The sequence below is a fragment of the Linepithema humile genome, chromosome 1, assembly GCF_040581485.1.
Source record: "Linepithema humile isolate Giens D197 chromosome 1, Lhum_UNIL_v1.0, whole genome shotgun sequence".
Classification (NCBI taxonomy): Eukaryota; Metazoa; Arthropoda; class Insecta; order Hymenoptera; family Formicidae; genus Linepithema; species Linepithema humile.
In genome coordinates, this window is record NC_090128.1 from 33,537,597 (window position 1) to 33,557,501 (window position 19,905).

At 31.3% G+C, this 19,905-nt stretch overlaps 1 protein-coding gene across 10 annotated transcripts; it reads left to right on the plus strand.

Annotated features, from left to right (window-relative positions):
• The first annotated feature begins 2,964 nt into the window (after nt 1-2,964).
• On the plus strand, nt 2,965-11,385 carry LOC137001752 (uncharacterized). 10 transcript variants are annotated; one of them, XM_067360907.1, is made up of 9 exons: nt 3,018-3,492; nt 3,921-4,213; nt 4,324-4,411; nt 4,615-4,877; nt 9,173-9,297; nt 9,468-9,711; nt 9,800-9,862; nt 10,232-10,485; nt 10,611-11,385. In XM_067360907.1, exons 4-9 carry the CDS (start codon nt 4,691-4,693, stop codon nt 10,854-10,856), a joined length of 1,119 nt encoding a protein of 372 aa, XP_067217008.1. In that variant the 5' UTR covers nt 3,018-3,492; nt 3,921-4,213; nt 4,324-4,411; nt 4,615-4,690; the 3' UTR covers nt 10,857-11,385. The 10 variants fall into 10 exon arrangements, 3 of the variants coding, with proteins under 3 accessions (XP_067217008.1, XP_067217016.1, XP_067217002.1); XM_067360901.1 differs by having other exon boundaries at nt 3,019-3,492; nt 4,627-4,877; XR_010891630.1 differs by lacking the exons at nt 9,468-9,711; nt 9,800-9,862; nt 10,232-10,485; nt 10,611-11,385 and adding exons at nt 6,250-8,287; nt 8,596-8,952 and having other exon boundaries at nt 2,965-3,519; nt 3,921-4,032; nt 4,151-4,213; nt 4,627-4,877; nt 9,173-9,293.
• Nucleotides 11,386-19,905: the final 8,520 nt, after the last annotated feature.

Consider the following 19,905-nt stretch of genomic DNA (forward strand, 5'->3'; position numbering starts at 1 on the left):
TCGAACTCTTCGTCTCTTTCTCCGTATCTGACGGAAAATTGCATTTATCAAAACGTTAGTACGACTGTTTGACTGTAACATTGAATTTCTTGGATACAATGTCAACCGGAAATATGAGACTGTGAATGCATAGTTAGTGCCAATGACATTGCTGTCTTTTGCGCCCAATAAAATGTATAATAAAGTGTGATAACTTTTTGTTTTATATGGAAACAGACAGGCGTCGCGGAAGTATTTTTCATCTGAGGGGGCAAAATTTATAAAGAGGATACATAATACATTCATAATATGTATATGTATATGTATATAATTCCATTCAAACACCATACAATAGGCCACTCAGTGGATAGTATAAATGTGCGAAAAATATGCACAGATTTTTTGCTGCAATTAACTTAATGCGCTTAATTTTCTTCGTTATATAGTGTACTTTAATTGAACGAGTAAGTAGTAAAAAAAAAGGAAAAAGAAAAAGAAAAGAAAAAAAAACTCATTTTTCTATCTTTGATGTAAATATGCTTTGATGTAAATATAACAAAATTTGATGCTCAATATTTTCGGTCATGAAATACCTGAAGAAAACAGAAAAATTTCAGCGGGGCGTAGCCTCCTCTGAATTATCTCTGGGTGGACAATCGCCCCCTCTGTCCCCTCCGCCCTTTCCACGGTTCCGAAGCGCCAGGAAACAGATTTGACTAATAACATATTGAAGATAGCTTTTAAATTTAACTCTAGTATCTAAACAATACTTTGATAACGTTGCCAACCAAATTCTTTCGATTTATTGTTAGAAAAATAATGCACTAGTTCATGTATGCTCTGCTTCTATGATTAAAAAATTCTGCATTTTAGTGATGGTTTTTTTTCCTTTCCAAACGAGCGAAAGGCAGTCGTTTCGGCGTTCCTTTTGTGTTATTTCTTTACCATACTAGGGCAAAAAGTGCAATGCGCTTATGGATTGTTAGAGGCGTACGTGCTGCGGTAGACGAAAAGCGTTTTGCAATTTCGCACGCAATTGTGTATATCGATGCACACGTGCAGTGGCGTAGCCAGGGGGGGGGCTGTGGGGGCTGCAGCCCCCCCCGAAATTCTTAATAATTTTAATAATTTCATAGCTGATCACAAAAGTGAATTTCTGTCATATATGCTGTTTCACGCATTTAATATGCTTCACTCAGAAACGTATGCCTCGCTTTCCTTCGTAGTCCAGTCGTCAAAATCTTTTACTACCTTTACAGTTCATCGAGTTTATATTTTTTCCGACTTATTTTATTATAGTTTAATATAGTTTCCGACTATTATTTATTATAGTTATTTTATTTCCGTGGAAATAAAATCTAATATTTTTATACAATAAAGATCCGACAATGACTTTTGCCCAATTTGCACACACTACTGCAAATATTAGCAACTTTAGCGATTTCTACAGCAACAGTCGAACGCAGCTTCTCAACATTAAAAAGATTAAAAACCTATTTAAGAAATAGTACTGGACAAACGAGACTTAGTGGTCTTGCTTTAATGAGCATTCATCGGGAACTACATGTCGATGATGACATTTTGCTTAATAAATTTTTAACTAAAAAGAATCGTCGAATACAATTATAGATTGTAATAACATTAACTTCACACGAGTATAATATATAAAAATTGGCATTCTACGTTTAAATTTTTTTGTTAAATGTTAAAAATTTCAATGTTAAAAAACATTCACAGTTCTATTACAATTTTGTTTTAATTTAAATATAAAATTTGGTTTTTAAAATCAAACTCAAATGAACAAAGTCGTGAGCATAGCATAAAAATTATATTAAAAAAAAAAATATATATATATATATATATATATAAATATAAAACAAAAAAAAGATAAAAATAATAAATAAAAAATAAAAAAAAATAAAATTACTCAAAAACAAAAAAAAAGTAAAATGGAGCCAGAACCCATCACGTCCCCGTCGTTGGCTCTGGGTCGCGCTAAGTGTGGGTAATATACCGTGCAGATGTGTCTAATTAATAGTGATAATTTGTAACAAATTAAAGCTATAGCCCTCCCCGAAACTCTTTCCTAGCTACGCCACTGCACACGTGTACTAACGCTATATGCATTTGTCTATATCTGATATCGGAATACTTCCAATAGTAACATGCTACTTCTAATTTTGAACGACCGTGCAACAGTTTCGTTAAGAGCAAGATTTGCTTGTCTGCACACAATAATAAGATAAAAGCATATTAAGCATAATCTTTATAGTAGTTATCACATTTTATCAATGTTTTTGATATCAATAAATGATACAGGGCGTCTAAGACCAACCAATATCACTCATTATTAGCAGATCCTAAGATCATTTTTCTCAAATTTCGTATAACAATAAATAAAAAGAATTTAAAAATTTACTATTTATATTTGTTCAAGTTTAACGAATTATATATCAAAAGTTGTTTACTTCTTATTGATTAGTAAAGTGTGTCTTTGTCCGTGGCCCTAAAAATAGATTGTATCACATTATGTGTTTATAATATGAGCCAATATCCTTCTTACAGTTAGTATCAGATGACTGTTCGAAATAGTGAGATCGTGATTCGAGACAGTGTTCACAGTAATATTGTAACAAATTATTATTTGTTACAAAATATTGTATTCTAATTGACATACAATACTAATAAATATAGGTGAGTTATCGCAAAGTATTTATCATAAAAACTGTGTGACAATTTTCAATGCATGACAATAATAGCTTTATTAAAACAAAATTACTTCTTTTAACGTTAATAACAATTTTAACATTAAAAAAAACTTTTTTTTGTTTATATTTTATACTAAGTGAGCTAAAATACGTATAACATTAACTATTGATTTTTTTAATGTAAAATTTATTAATTAAATACATGTTGTATATTAGAAATCAATAACAGTAGACATTCGACTTTATAGACTAATAGAAGGGAACAACCCAGTAAACATCGAAATCTTGTAGACATCGAAAAGATATTTTATTCAAGATGTCTTCAAGATATTTCTAAAAGATATCTAGAAGTTATTTAAAAGATGTCTAAAAAAGTTTCGTTGAAGATATCTTTATAGAATATCTAAAAGATATCTATAGACATCTAAAAGATCTCTTAAAAGATATCTTTAATATATTTTTAATAGACATATTAAAGATATCTAAATGATTTCTCTTAAAATATGTCTTTAAGGCGTTTCTAAAAGATATCTATTATATCTTAAAGACATCTAAAAATATGTCTTTAAATTATTATTTCTAGTAAACAAAATATAATTAAGTGTTATATAATACAGATCATACGTATAATACAATAGATGTGTTGCTCTAATTATTAAAATTATGCGGGCATAACATTTATTTTAATTCCGATTCTGGTTCCGATTTCCAATTTCGAGGTGGCGCGCGACGGTGCCACGATGGTTCGGTCTCTATTTCCGCCGACCACGATCCTAGGCGGACGCGTATTCGATAGAGAACAAAAGTAATTTTCTTTTTTAACATAACTTTTGTAAGACATTTTATAGAATTATATTTCATTTTTATAATATTTGTTAAATATTCATAAAATTACACACACATACACACACACACACACACCATATTCACAAATTTGAGGTTATATCTTGTACAATGCCAAAGCCGCATAGCAAATTGTAAGCCTTGTTCATTTTGTCTCTCGAGGACTGCTCGGAGTTTTACATTACATTGATTGCTTACATTTTAATTTACTACGCAGCTTTAGTATTGTACAAGATATAACATCAAATTTGTGAATATGGTGTGTGTGTGTGTGTGTGTGTGTGTGTGTGTGTGTGTGTGTGTATACGTGTACATATGTATAATTTTATGAATATATTTAACAAATATTATAAAAATCAAAGTCCCCTTAATCATATTTTGTTGTTATAGTACAACACAACATGGCTAATGTCAATATGAGAGTATTCTTTGACATCGAAGTGGGTGGATTGCCTATGGTCTGAATAGTCTTAGAGCTTTTCTCAGTTATCTATCCTATAACGTACGAAAATTTTTGCGCTTTGTGTAGTAGAGAAAAAGGACTGGAAAAACAACATACAAACCGTTGCATTATAAAGGCATTGTATTTCATAAAGTTGTGAAGGATTTTTTAATTCAAGGTGGAGATTTTTCAATAGATAATGGAACAAGTGGCGAATCAATTTATGGTGAAACATTTGCAGGTAATTTTATTATTTTAATACCGTAGACTTGATTTAATGTATGAATTTACAAAGAATACAATTAAAGTATATTATCTTTGATTACTACTTAAAAATTGCAATTTTTGTAGATAAAAATTTTATCGTGAAACATAATAAGCCATTTTTATTATCAATGGCAAACCGTGGTAGAAATACTAATGGATCATAGTTTTTTATGTAAGTGCTTTGAAATAATATTTAAAAATACTATATTTTTAAACTGTTAGTTGCATTGTTATTTAAATTTATAATCTGTGAAGTTTAATAGTGTATATATCTGTTAAATATCAATTAGTAATTAATATCAATTAGTAATCAATTATAAAAATTACAAAGTATAATTTATTGTTGCACGATATTATGTCTGTTTATGTATGTAGTAAACTTTGCAGGCATCTTAAGAAACAAGATATTCAACATGGTTATAATTATATAAGTTCCAACTGCTCTTAACAAATGACTGTTACCACAGTTTTGATAAATACGTTTTGGACACACTATATAATCGCTCTTCCTAACAACCGTTGCTCTCCAACAGTCATGACAAATAAAAGCTGTTTTTGGGATCTTCTTTTCCAGTCGTTCTTCAGACGCTCTACATTTTCATCACAAGAAAAAAATATTTTAGTATCGAGAAACAAAGGTATTTATATATGTATAAAGTTTAAAAAATTCTATTGTCATGGATATTATAAAATAAATATTATATATATAAATATTACATCTATATATGCAGTCTGTTTCACAAAAGCGTGTACAGAGAAACTCGAAAACGATTTGGGATAATGAATTAAAATTGAATATTTAACTTAATTGAAAAGAAAAACACAGATTGGCCATGATATAGATTATGACGCTTTATTAATAAATTGTCCTATCACCTCCATTATCAATAATTGCCTGGCATCTCCGAGGTATACTCCGAGGTATACTTTCTGCCAATGTTATAGCACAATTTTAAGACAAATATTTCTATATAAATTTAATCTGTCGAACTAACTGCTTAACAGTATAAATATTCTTCCCTCGGAGCTTAAACTTGCACGATAAATAGAAGAATTTGCCAAAAAAAAAGCTTCATCCGAAAAAATAACATTGTCCTAATCACGGTCCAAATTTTCTTTCGCCCAAGCGAGCCTTTTCTCGACGTAGTTTGCAGACAGTAGCGGTTTCTTCACTGTCCTACGAAATTTCACACTATGAGCCTGTAAACGCCTTCTTGTAGTATCACATGACACTTTTTTGCACAAAGCCGTTTGTCCGCTATGCAATAATAAACGGGGATTCTTTTGAAACATCTTTAAAATCATTGCGTCTTACTTTTTCATTGTTTTTTGCACAGAGTCACGATCCAGCAGGTCAACAACGTTTTTTACATCGAAATAGCGTTTCATTCACTTATTTACAAATGTCTTCAATTTTTTTCATGTACTTGGAAACCGTTCCGTATGTCATTTTTGGTCCTTTCTATGAAATTAAAAAAATACACTCAACCGCAAAAAAACGGGCCATTCAATCTTAACACAATTTTTTGATATTTTTGATATTTTTGAAAAGTTGAAAGAAAATTTCTCTTTAAACTATTGCGTTGCTCTGGGGAATCGATTGTCTGACACAAAAATATATGAGTATTTGACTGTATATGTACATGTATATACCAAAAAATATTATTTAATTCCTCTATAAAACAAAAAAATAGTTTTCGATTTTTTTATTACTCAGTTCTATTGATTACATTGTTTTAATAAAAAATATTTTTACTTGAATATATTTAGCAATAATAAAAAATAATTTTTATTATGTATTTTCTCGCTTCTGACATTACAATCTGAAACAGTTGTGATGAATGAACAAGAGACTGTTATATTTAATGAGAGAACTTTAACTTTTTTAACTTTAACTTTTTTTTATGAGAGAAGAATTTTAACGATTTGTTGAAAAATTAATTTTGGAAAAATTTTTATTTTGTAAACACACGGTATGAAACATTTTAATTTTGTAAATACTCTTTTAAGAAATATTGTGATATGCCGAAGAGGAAAAACTATGAACATTTGAGTCGTTCCCAACAATGGCGTCGACGACAAGAAATAGACAAGAAGTTTACAATTAATGAAACAAATAATAAAGAAATTGAGAATGAGAATCCTCAAGGAGAGTCTCACAAAAATATTGATATTCGTAACATTTCGATGGAGAATGATGTATCTCAAGATGTTGAAGATTTTGGGATTGATTCTTATTCTGAAGATTCTGACGTGGAGTCAGATTTAGATGATAAACATAACGATGAAGTTTTGAATTGTTATCCACAAAAAGAAGCAACACTACGAGAATTTCTACGGAGTTGGAGTATTGAAAATAATATTACTCATGTAGCCATTACTAAATTGCTAAAAGGTCTCAAAGCTTATGAACATGAAGATCTTCCAACTGAAGCTCGAACGTTGTTGCAAACACCACAAACAACATCAATGATTAATACTGCTTCTGGAACTTATTATTACCACGGATTGAAAAGAGCATTGGAAGATCATTTGAAACACACTAGATCTGTTAATATTGAAAATCCAATCAGGATCAATTTAGGCATTGACGGTTTACCACTGGCAAAAAGTTCCAAAGCACAGTTTTGGCCACTTTTAGGACAAATTGTTCACATAGATTATAGAGAAGAACCTTTTGTCATTGGAGTTTATCATGGATATTGTAAACCTGGAAAACCTGATGAAATTATTGATAATTTTATTGAAGAATATACTGAAATTGAAGAAGAAGGATTTAATTATGAAGGAAAAAATTATGAAATTTTGATAAATACCGTAATATGCGACGCCCCGGCAAGAGCATTTATGAAATGTATAAAAAGCCATACCGGATATTATGGATGTGATAAATGTGAAGAAGAAGGTGAATGGATAAATGGTCGGATGTTATTTTTAAACAAAAATGCTCCATTACGTACTGACGAAACATTTTTGTTGCGGCAAAATGAAGATCATCATTTAGATAATTCACCTTTTGAAAACATAGCCTTGAAAATGGTTACACAATTTCCTTTAGACTACATGCATCTGGTTTGTCTTGGTGTAATGAAAAAACTTACAAAATTATGGATTACAGGTATAAGGAATGTTAAACTGTCTGCTTCTGAAATTCATAAATTGTCAGATGATTTGAAACAGTTAATACCGTATATACCTAAAGAATTTTCAAGAAAACCGAGAGGATTGAATGAATTGGATCGCTGGAAATCGACGGAATTCAGATTGTTTCTTCTATACACAGGCTTGGTAACTTTGACGTCATATTTACCAAATGATTACCTGAGGCATTTTTATGTTTTACATTGTGCAATTAGTATTTTGTGTAATCCTACTGATTGCAAGTATAATAACAAATATGCAAATGAATTGCTAATACACTTTGTACAAGCATACAAGCTTTTGTATGGTGAACAATACATTACTTACAATGTACATAACTTGATACATTTGCACAAAGATGTTCAAAACTATGGATGTTTAGATATGTTCAGTGCGTTTCCATTTGAAAATTATTTTAAAGAAATGAAGAAGATGCTTCGAAAAAGTGCACAACCTTTACAACAATTACACAGACGTTTAATGGAAAAATCATACAATGGAAGAGATATTAGATATGAGTATCAACAATATCCCATTCTTCTGAATTCCAGGAATAAAGAATTATTATTTGGATGTACATATTCCTACCGGGAAATAAAATTCAAAAATTTTTCATTGTCTTGTATAAGAGAAGCTGACGCTTATTGTTATATTGATCATAAGCATATTGTCATGATTGAATATATTGGTAAAAGAAATGGAGAAATAGTAATAGTTGGAAAAACATTATAAAATTCATCGAATATTCCTTTATATCCATGCGATTCACGACAGTTAGGAATTCACATCGGAAATATATGGTCCGAAATTGGCATATATCCAGTCAGTAAAATAAGCGCTAAAGCAATGCGACTTCCTTACAAAGAAACTTTTTGTATAATTCCCATTATACATACTGATAATTGAAGTAAGCAATTGCTGTAAAATAAAAAAATATTTATAATAAATAATTATATTACATAAATAATATCAATGATAATTATATATATATATATGATGCTAATGATGTCACGAAAGATAATTTCTAATTTTTGAAAATATTTAAAAATTTTTTAATTTATTATAAATTTATAGTAAATTTTATCGTTATTAAAAATTCTAAGCACAACAATATTTTAGAAAATAAAATAATGTTTTAATTATATATTAAGAAGATTACTCCTTCTATTTATCTCTTTAAATACTTACTATTACTCAATCAATATTTTATTTTAGATGTATTGCGTTGTATTTTGGGACCAATATTGCCAAATTGTTCCTAACTGTTGGATAAACTTTTTGCAAAAAACATTTGCATATCCATCATCTAAATATAATATGACTAATGCAATAAAAAAAAGCTGAAGCCTGGAAATGATTGGAACGTTTCCAATTATCATAAAATTTTGGGACCTTATGATACTTACGATAAAGCTCGAGAAATAGAAAAGTCATGCATTAACATCTCGACTTCAGATGAAGTTCAATTAGCTACATTAAATGATTCTGAAAAAAACCAAACATTACCTGCAAAACGTTTGATAAAACAAAGACAATTTTATGGCGATTCTTCTGACGATGACAATCATAATCGTAAGTTATTGGATAACATAAATTAATAAATATTAATAGATAAATATATATAATTAAGAAATATTATATAAATATTGAACTAAATTAAAATATTGAATAAATATATATAATTAAGAAATATTATGTAAATATTGAACTAAATTGAAATATTGAATTAAGAAATATAAATATTGAAGAGTCATAAATTTATTTACAAAAAAATTTTATGTATATTATACAGCAAGTGCTTCCAAAAGAAACAAAACAATAGAATTACCGCCAGGAAATTATAAAAATCGCTGGGGAAATGCTACACCTAAACAACTTGAAGGAGCACCGGCTAATCCAGAATATAATAAGAAGCAAGTGAGTATTAAAAATAATAATGAATAATATGGATTAATAATTCTTTACATTGATACGTAGAGAAATAATGAATAATAAATAAAAAATAATTATATATATATTACAAAATATGTATACATTATATATTTAGATATATATATATAAATAGATTTTTATTTTGAATTACTCAGGACCTCATATGTGATAAAACCTCAAGTGTTAACAAAGACAAGCCAATCATTTCTGATGTTCCTTCATCTTTGAAGGACCATCTATTTTCGCTTCAAGTTTTCCACGAAGAGAATGAAAGTGAAGAAATGGAAATAAATGATGATATTGCTGACTGTTATCGAGAAATCGGTAGTAACGAGGAAAATTCTAATTATAATATAGAAATTGACAATGATGATAAAGAAGCTGAAGACGAAACTATCGGTAACTTTTTATGGAATAATATAGTATAATACAAGTCAGTAATTAATAAAGAAATTAAATAAAGTATGATTATTGTTATTTGTTACAGATGCAGAAGTGAATCTTCCAATAGTGACAGTGAATATGAATGAAGAAATACATGCATCTCTGAGTAAGTAGCATTATTTTCTGAAACAGTTCAAGAAATTGAAACAAGAACTGCAAATAATATATATCAATTGTATATTTTATTGTATCATTGTTCTCTTAAACACTGCAAATAATATACACAAGTTGTACGTTTTAGTACATTGTAGTATTATAATCTTTTATATATAATATTTTTATTTTCTTTGAAAAATATTTTTATTGTATTGTATATTGTACCATTATAGCATTATAAATTATAGTATTATTATTATATTATAGTATTATTATTGTATTTTAAAATTATTTATAACATTGCAAAAATTTGCATCTCTTCTGATAATGATTATATTAAATTTTGAATAGTAAAATATTAATAGTTTTTTTGTTTCAGATTCTTTAAGTGAAAAGCTAAATATTTTATATGAAGGCTTTGAACAATTAAGAAAAGAGATAAAACAAGAAGCAGCTAAAAATAGTTCCAAACTGAGTGCAATACTTGCTATTTTAAGAGATAAATTTCCAGCAAACGAAGGAATTGATGAAGTTACTATGGATTTGATGCCTCAATTTCCTTTGACATCAATTGAACAATACCTAGAATTCAATGAAACATTAAAAAATAATGAAGCATTTCGTAAATGTTTTGTAAGTATCACATTATTCATATAAATCAATCAATGGATTAATTTAGAAATGATAAATATCAAAGAGTCAAGAATACTTGTAAATAATGTTTTAATAATAGCACTTACAGACAATATTTTTTGTAGGACAAAAGAATTAAATGTATTGGTGGTGACTCCATACAAAAAATGGTTTCCAATATTCTAACAAACTGTATATCATTTGACCTTGGTCATAAGCTATCTTGGACCGGTGCAAAAAATACGATTGCAATAGAAAATTCTACTTTTGCAAACATCATAGTTGGTAAGTGGTACATACTTTTGCATACAGTAAGAAATTATCTATATGAGCTTTCAAATTTTTGCAAATGTTATTTTTTAAACAAATGAAGAGGAAAAGAGGGAATCTTGAGCCCAAGAATTTTTAGTTGTTATTCTTTTAAAAATTTATGTAATATTCGAGTAACATTTCGTATAGGTTTTGGTTAAAATTTAACCATTTTTAGTACATCTTAAGCAAGATTCAATCCATTATTTATTATATATTGCGACGTGAACTAGCCTCGGAATCACGCCAGATCCGAGGGAGCACGCCCAATGGAAATCGGTACTCGAGGCATCGGCAATAACTGCTCAACTCGGTAACTTACGGTATCAGAAACAGATGCTTAATTCGGTAACTCGCGGTACTCCACGCTCGTCGGGAGCAAGGTAACTCGCGAAATCGGCACTAACTGCACGATTCGGTAACTCGCGGTACTCCACACAATTCGGGAGCAAGGTAACTCACGCGATAACGGTAACCGGAAATGGGCGCCAGGTGCGAATAATCGCACCGCGGTATCGGTAACTTTAATAGTTCTCAAAATTTGCTCGGCCGCTCCCCGCTCAGTATGGCAGAGGGGCGCAGTTCTTTTACTTAACGTAGATATCTGGAGTGAGAGGTGAACACAAGGACAACTCAATCATTAATATTTAACAATAATGTATTTCCATAATTCGGTTACAAGGGTAAAGATGCGTAGATCGTTCGGCCTGAGCCGATACGGCGGAAATAGTCTAGTACGGTAGTAAGGTAATTCGCTCAATCAATCGATAACGAGAACCAATTTCGGTAACCATATGAAATCTCGGAAACGCGATCACGATAATTCGCAGCTGATCCGACGATATTTGACAAAACAAATGACTTGTATTACGACCATCCGATACGGTCGGTGAAGGCCAAATAAATATACTTTGAACGACGGTAGCCTAACGGCCAGAAATGCGATGTCGCGGAACGGCTATTTTCGCGGGCTTTCACGTTTCTCGCCGAGACGCTAACGTGGCGGTAACAGCGGTCTCGCGGAGAACGCTCCCGAGCAAAATCCGTCCGCGGACATCCGCCCACGGTACTTTCGGTACGGTGATAACGCGACAAAAAACGGTAACAAAACGATATCGTAAGGAAGACTGTAGCAATTAATCAGTATCCTACAAAAAGAAACGGTAACGGAAAAACGGTAGCAATTAGTCAGTATTCTACAAAAAGAAACGGTAACGGGAAGACGATACGGTAACGAAACGAACGGCAAACGAAACGGCAACGAGAAAGAGACTGTCGGCGCTTAACTCACGCAAGACGGAGAGACTTTTACGCGATATCCGGAGCCGGCTGGACACGCGGTAATTGAGCGTCAATACGCGCTCACGGTATCAAAAATCTCGGTTAGTTGTGTGAGAGACACTAAATACAAAACAGACTCACGCTACCAGCCATAACCGGACGGAACTCTACGGCTACCCGAGAGGCGGCTTACATCGAGTTGACGTCTTCGGCGTCTTCGGCGTCGTGGGGTTGAGTCCTCGTGTTCGTCCTCACGCACTCGCGGCACACCGAACAGTGACTCTTCTCGGTTCTGCCTCTAGGTCCTTCCAGATTCGCGTCGCCTTCCTGCGCATCCTGCCGATTTTCCGAAAAGGGGGGCCCCTGAGAACCGCCCACAGTTCATCCAGGGCGCCCCCTTCCGCTCACTGTGGTTTCCTCAGGTCTTTCGGCTGATAGTGTGTCGGTAAGTCGATGTTCCCGGAAGAGACTGGTTAGGCTGGCCGGGCCATACTCCGGTCCTTCCGGGTGCAGCATCTTCGGGGTCCTCGAAGCCGTCTGCAGCCGGGCGAGGTCCGCTGCTGCGTGTCTTTGTGTTGCTTTTGACTTTGTGGCTGAAACCAAAGCGGAGTTAGAGAGGGCTTGGATGGCGGAGGCGACGGAATCGCGGTACCTGACCTTTTTCGTGGGGTCACTAACGCGTGGCCCCTGCGGATGATCCCCCGGTGTCCGGCTTCCCTGGCGATGCTGTCTTCGCCCTGAGGCACAAAACACGCAACGCCGCCCGCACGGGGTCTCGCCTTACAACTCAAAAACAGTATTACGGTACAAAAACAGGAATTACAATACAAACGACGCGCAAAAATGGTGGAGTCTCGCGGGTTGCTCTCTCCACGCGAGGAGCAACACCAGGGCTCCTTGTTCCCTCGGCCGGGCTATCGCCCTTGTGACGGCGCTCGAAAAGCGTCACGTCACAATATATATAATATTTGTAAGAGCCACGTAATGCAACATATCAAATCTTTAAAATACTTTCATTTATTTAATTAATTAGTACTCATTGTGTTGTGATTATTTTATGATTTCATACATATTTTTTACAAAACAATCTTTTAATTATTCCAATTGTTAAATGACAATGTATTATTTACGGCTTTTACAAATAATTATATATATAATAAATAATGGATTTAATATTGCTTAAGATGTACTGATGGTTAAATTTTAATCGAAACTGGAATATTAAATAAATTTTTAAAAGAATAATAACTAAAAATTCTTTGGCTCAAGATTCTCTTTTTTCCTCTTCATTTGTTTAAAATTACATGAGTCTTGGTTTTAACATTGTTATTTTTTATTTTATATTCTTTGTGAATGCACGTATGAAAATACTCATTGACATTTATAATGTATAAAAATTATATAGAAGTACAACTTGCTAGCTATTTTTTAGAATAGTAATATTTTTATTTATATAAATAGAAATTATACTATGACTTTGCGTTTGCGATACTAATTTATTATTATTTTAATTTACTTTGTATATTTTATTTTACAACGAACTTTTAAAATTTTGTCAACCGATATGCGTTAGCCTTGCGGAACATACTTGTTTTTATTATTGCATGTTTCTTTTGTAACGTTTGTTTATTTATTTTGATATTATCACTGAAGATGGCCGAAATAAATGTGCCGAAACGTATGAACTGACAATTTAGTTACTTATTATTTTTTGAGCATCTAACACCCGGCTCTGGGTCAATACAGCCAATTTATTTTTTAATAATTTTTTATTATGATGGCCCATGATTGACTTTTCTTTTATAATTTATAAATAGAAATCTTCCTCAACCCCATATTTCATGTTGTTCAACCATATTTATCTACTAATATAAATATGTATATATTTGCAGCGGCTGTAAGTTTTACAAAAGGCAAAGGACCTGACTGCACCGTTACATCCATTGTAAAACATATCAAGAGCTGGTTACAACATGCTGGTGATAAGATGAGATATAGAATGAAAAAACAACAATAGAGGACTGCTTCATCAATATTCTCGATTGAAATACATTTGGCGTCATCTTTCATATATGTATATTTGCTATTAATAAAATATACTGTGTTAATAAAATATCAAGTGAAAAAATTGTTTTCAAGTTTCTCTATCAGAGAAACATAATATGACAATGTTAAGTATATTAATTAAAAGTTGCAGTTTAGAGCAATTTGCACTTATAATTAATATACTTAACATTGTCGTGCTATGTTTCTATCCATTTTTCCAATATAGATTTTAAGATCTCTCAAAAAGATATCTAAAAGATATATTCAAGACATCTAAAAAGACATATAAAAGATATCTAAAAGATATTTAAAAGATATCGAAAAGAGATCTGTAAGATGTCTTCGAGACATCTTTTAGAATCTGCAAGATATCTAAAAGACAACTCTAGATATCTGAAAGATATCTTAAACTGTTGCATAAGATATCTTTTAGATTCCTAAAAGATATCTTTTCGTTAAAAATGTAAGACATCTCAAGACATAGCAAGATATCTTTTAGGGATCTAAAAGATATCTTTTTGTTCATTTGGGTATTGATTACCTCACGAATTACAAAAACCACCAAAATTTTAAAAATTTTTGAAGTTTTCAGATTTTAATTGGATTTACCGAAATCCAGTAAATTGTAGTCTGTAAAATTGAAGGTCCACTGTATTTTGATGTTTGTAATACTTATTTCTTGAAAAGATTGATTATGTTTTATAATACAATAAAAAAGTTTTTAAAAGAGTACATGTGCCGCCATAAATATGACGATAATATTCGTCAATATATATTTTTAAAAATAATTAATGTAAAAAAGTCTAGTGATTGACAAAATTAAATAAATTTAATAGGAGCGTAAAGAGCCACAATGTAGGTTCGTCGTGCGAAGGTTACTTATATTCATTTAAAATTATTTACATTACAAACGTTTTTGCCTGACATCAAGCAGGTTTCTTCAGTGTACAATATTAAAACGAAAGAATCACTCGCAATGATTACATAGCTAATAATATGTGGAAGAAGTATTTAAAATCCATTTTAACCAAAATGTTGTTTGATACAATAACAAAGTTAGGTTAGTAATAATTGCATGATGACAGTAAATTCAACCACGCAGAAGGAACGAGGTGGAAGAGTAGAAAACTATTCGTGTTAGCAAGTTAACAGTTGAAATCTTAACGTCCCGGTAAAAAATTTCTCATACATAATTAGACAAAAATAGTACATATCTAATTATACAAAAATATATACCGAATTTGTCCATACATAAATAGATACATGTATCTACATAGATGTACATACATATACATACATGTATCATACATGTATCTATTTATGTATGGACAAATTCGGTATATATTTTTGTATAATTAGATATGTACTATTTTTGTCTAATTATGTATGAGAAATTTTTTACCGGGACGTTAAGATTTCAACTGTTAACTTGCTAACACGAATAGTTTTCTACTCTTCCACCTCGTTCCTTCTGCGTGGTTGAATTTACTGTCATCATGCAATTATTACTAACCTAACTTTGTTATTGTATCAAACAACATTTTGGTTAAAATGGATTTTAAATACTTCTTCCACATATTATTAGCTATGTAATCATTGCGAGTGATTCTTTCGTTTTAATATTGTACACTGAAGAAACCTGCTTGATGTCAGGCAAAAACGTTTGTAATGTAAATAATTTTAAATGAATATAAGTAACCTTCGCACGACGAACCTACATTGTGGCTCTTTACGCTCCTATTAAATTTATTTAATTTTGTCAATCACTAGACTTTTTTACATTAATTATTTTTAAAAATATATATTGACGAATATTATCGTCATATTTATGGCGGCACATGTACTCTTTTAAAAACTTTTTTATTGTATTATAAAACATAATCAATCTTTTCAAGAAATAAGTATTACAAACATCAAAATACAGTGGACCTTCAATTTTACAGACTACAATTTACTGGATTTCGGTAAATCCAATTAAAATCTGAAAACTTCAAAAATTTTTAAAATTTTGGTGGTTTTTGTAATTCGTGAGGTAATCAATACCCAAATGAACAAAAAGATATCTTTTAGATCCCTAAAAGATATCTTGCTATGTCTTGAGATGTCTTACATTTTTAACGAAAAGATATCTTTTAGGAATCTAAAAGATATCTTATGCAACAGTTTAAGATATCTTTCAGATATCTAGAGTTGTCTTTTAGATATCTTGCAGATTCTAAAAGATGTCTCGAAGACATCTTACAGATCTCTTTTCGATATCTTTTAAATATCTTTTAGATATCTTTTATATGTCTTTTTAGATGTCTTGAATATATCTTTTAGATATCTTTTTGAGAGATCTTAAAATCTATATTGGAAAAATGGATAGAAACATAGCACGACAATGTTAAGTATATTAATTATAAGTGCAAATTGCTCTAAACTGCAACTTTTAATTAATATACTTAACATTGTCATATTATGTTTCTCTGATAGAGAAACTTGAAAACAATTTTTTCACTTGATATTTTATTAACACAGTATATTTTATTAATAGCAAATATACATATATGAAAGATGACGCCAAATGTATTTCAATCGAGAATATTGATGAAGCAGTCCTCTATTGTTGTTTTTTCATTCTATATCTCATCTTATCACCAGCATGTTGTAACCAGCTCTTGATATGTTTTACAATGGATGTAACGGTGCAGTCAGGTCCTTTGCCTTTTGTAAAACTTACAGCCGCTGCAAATATATACATATTTATATTAGTAGATAAATATGGTTGAACAACATGAAATATGGGGTTGAGGAAGATTTCTATTTATAAATTATAAAAGAAAAGTCAATCATGGGCCATCATAATAAAAAATTATTAAAAAATAAATTGGCTGTATTGACCCAGAGCCGGGTGTTAGATGCTCAAAAAATAATAAGTAACTAAATTGTCAGTTCATACGTTTCGGCACATTTATTTCGGCCATCTTCAGTGATAATATCAAAATAAATAAACAAACGTTACAAAAGAAACATGCAATAATAAAAACAAGTATGTTCCGCAAGGCTAACGCATATCGGTTGACAAAATTTTAAAAGTTCGTTGTAAAATAAAATATACAAAGTAAATTAAAATAATAATGAATTAGTATCGCAAACGCAAAGTCATAGTATAATAAATGCAGGTTAGAAGGTCTTACTTGAGTGTCCATGATAAAATGTAGAAGTAAATGTGTCTTCAAAATTCGAACCAATTATAAGTCAATATGTTCTAATATGCGACATGCAACAGCAACGCTCTGAAGACATTTTTCTTTTTGCCACCCCTTCACTATGCTTAACGGATTGCAAGAAAATAAGAAGTCGACGAGTGGTCGGTCAATCTATGAAAATTATGAATAAAAGAAATAAAATAGAGACTATTATAAAAATGTGAAACGAATTTAACCCAACACACGAATGGAAAGACGTTAGTCACATAATTTGCAAGAAAAACAGAGCAACATTTACCTTTGATCATAATATCAGTTGAATATAAGAAGGTCCAAAGATTATAAAGTTTGATAAAATGTTTTGGTGTCCCATTAGGAAGTTGAAGTCCTTAAGGATGGAATAAAACTTTGATATGTCAATTCGGATATATGTCAGATGAATGAATGATGAAATTGAAATGAGCAAAAATTTTGGTAGAAGGACTAGGGGCCGATCTATTAGAGGAATAGGGGGAAGGGAAGTAAGGAATATGGAAGAGGGGAGAAAAGGAGGGGGATCTAAGAAGAGTCTAAAAGGAGGGAAATTTGCGAAGGATGGGTAGGTAAAAGTTAGGAAGGAAATCCGTGTCACTTTGTTTATTAAGGCTATTCTGTTGTTTTTTTATGTGTAACATTTCTGAAATTAACCTTTTGCTATAAGATGGTTCTCTATCTAAAACCTCGATTTGATCCCATTCAAAATCATGATTGTGTTCTAATCTGTGGCTCGAAATGGTAGAGGGAGAACCAGATCTTTTATTAATGTCATTGCGATGCTCTTTGATTCTAGTTCGAAGTTGTCTCTTTGTTTGGCCTACATAAGAGGCATCACAATCATGACACGAAATTTTATAAACCACTCCGCTTTGTTGCATAGGATCAAGAAAATCTTTGCCAGTTTTTATAAATTTGTCTAATCGGTTATTACAATAGTAGGCAGTATTAAAATTGTATTTTTTAGAAATGGACGTAAGTTTTTCGGAAATATTGTTGACATATGGAATTATAAAAAATTTGGTTCCTCTCTCTTTAAATTGAGATGTATTATTTTTATTATTATGTAGTAAGAATTGAATCCTTTTATTAATAGTAGAAAAAATAAATTCTAAAGGGTAGCAATTATTTAGCAAAATCGAAATTGTGTGTTTTAAATTTTTTTGTTGAAATTTAGGATGTGATAGTCGAAAAATTTTATCTACTAGATTTATAATGACACCCTGTTTATGTATCAAAGGATGTTGGGAATGGAAATTTAGGTATCTTCCAGAGAAAGTAGGTTTATGGTATATATCAAAAATAAGTCTGTTGTTATCGTTAATGATTAAAATATTTAAAAAGCTAATCTGGTTGTCCGTACTAGTTTCCAAAGTAAAGTTTAGTCTCTCGTGTATTGAGTTAAAAACGTTAAGAATATTCTCAAATTCATCCCCATCCGCTGATAATAAAATGTCGTCTACATATCTATAGTAAAACCTCAAATTACAAGTTAATCGACCAATCGCCTCCCCCTCCAAGTCCTGCATAACAATGTCGGCCAAGACAGGTGACAAAGGGGAGCCCATGGGTGTGCCAAAAATTTGTCTATAAATAGTTTGATTAAACGTAAAAAACGTGGAGTTCAAAACCAAATTCACCGCAGTCATAAAATCATTTTTGTTTAGATGAGTATACTTTTTTATAAGGTCCCATCTCTTGGTCAAACTAATGTTAACAGCCTCAGAAGGGATATTAGTAAAAAGAGAAACAACGTCCAGAGAGGCAAGAATGCAACTCGGATCGAGTGTTACATCTTTCAATTTATTCACCAGATCGAAGCTATTAGTAATGTTGCTCTCAGGACGCGGTAAACTTTTATATATTATGTTGTGTAAGTAAACCGCGAGAGAATGCAGGAGGCTGTTAACAGATGAGACAATTAATCTCAAAGGACAGCCAGATTTATGAATCTTTGGCAACCCATAAACTCTAGGTAAAATGCCATCGGTGGTCATGATTTTTTTATATGTATACTCATCGATAAGTTTTCTTTTTTTCCATCCGGACAAGAGAGTGCGTAACCCGTCAGTAATCTTTCTGGTAGGATCTTTTTTCACAATATCATATGTAGAACTGTCAGAAAGTAGAGAGAGTACTTTGTTATTATAATCAACTATGTTTAATGCAACTGTGGAATTGCCCTTATCGGCTCTGGTAAATAAAATGTTTTTGTTTTCCCTAATAAACTTTTTTGTGTGAAAGAGCCAGTTGAATAGCATTTTTTGAATATGGTTATTGTTGTTGTTAACTTTATCTAAATTGTTGATAATCTGGATGGATTCGTTTCTAACGGCAACTTGTAAGTCTTCATCGCATCTCTCTAGATTTCTTTCAATGCTTTTAATGAATTCGAAAGACGTAATTTCTCTATTGGTCATTGGCAGATTAAAACGATGTCCTAGTTGTAAAAGTAATATTGTTTCAGTAGGAATCGGATATCCAGAGAGGTTGTAAAACCATTTGTCCTGTGTTTTGTTTAATGTGGTTTCTAATGTAAAGGAGTCAGGTGGAATAAAAA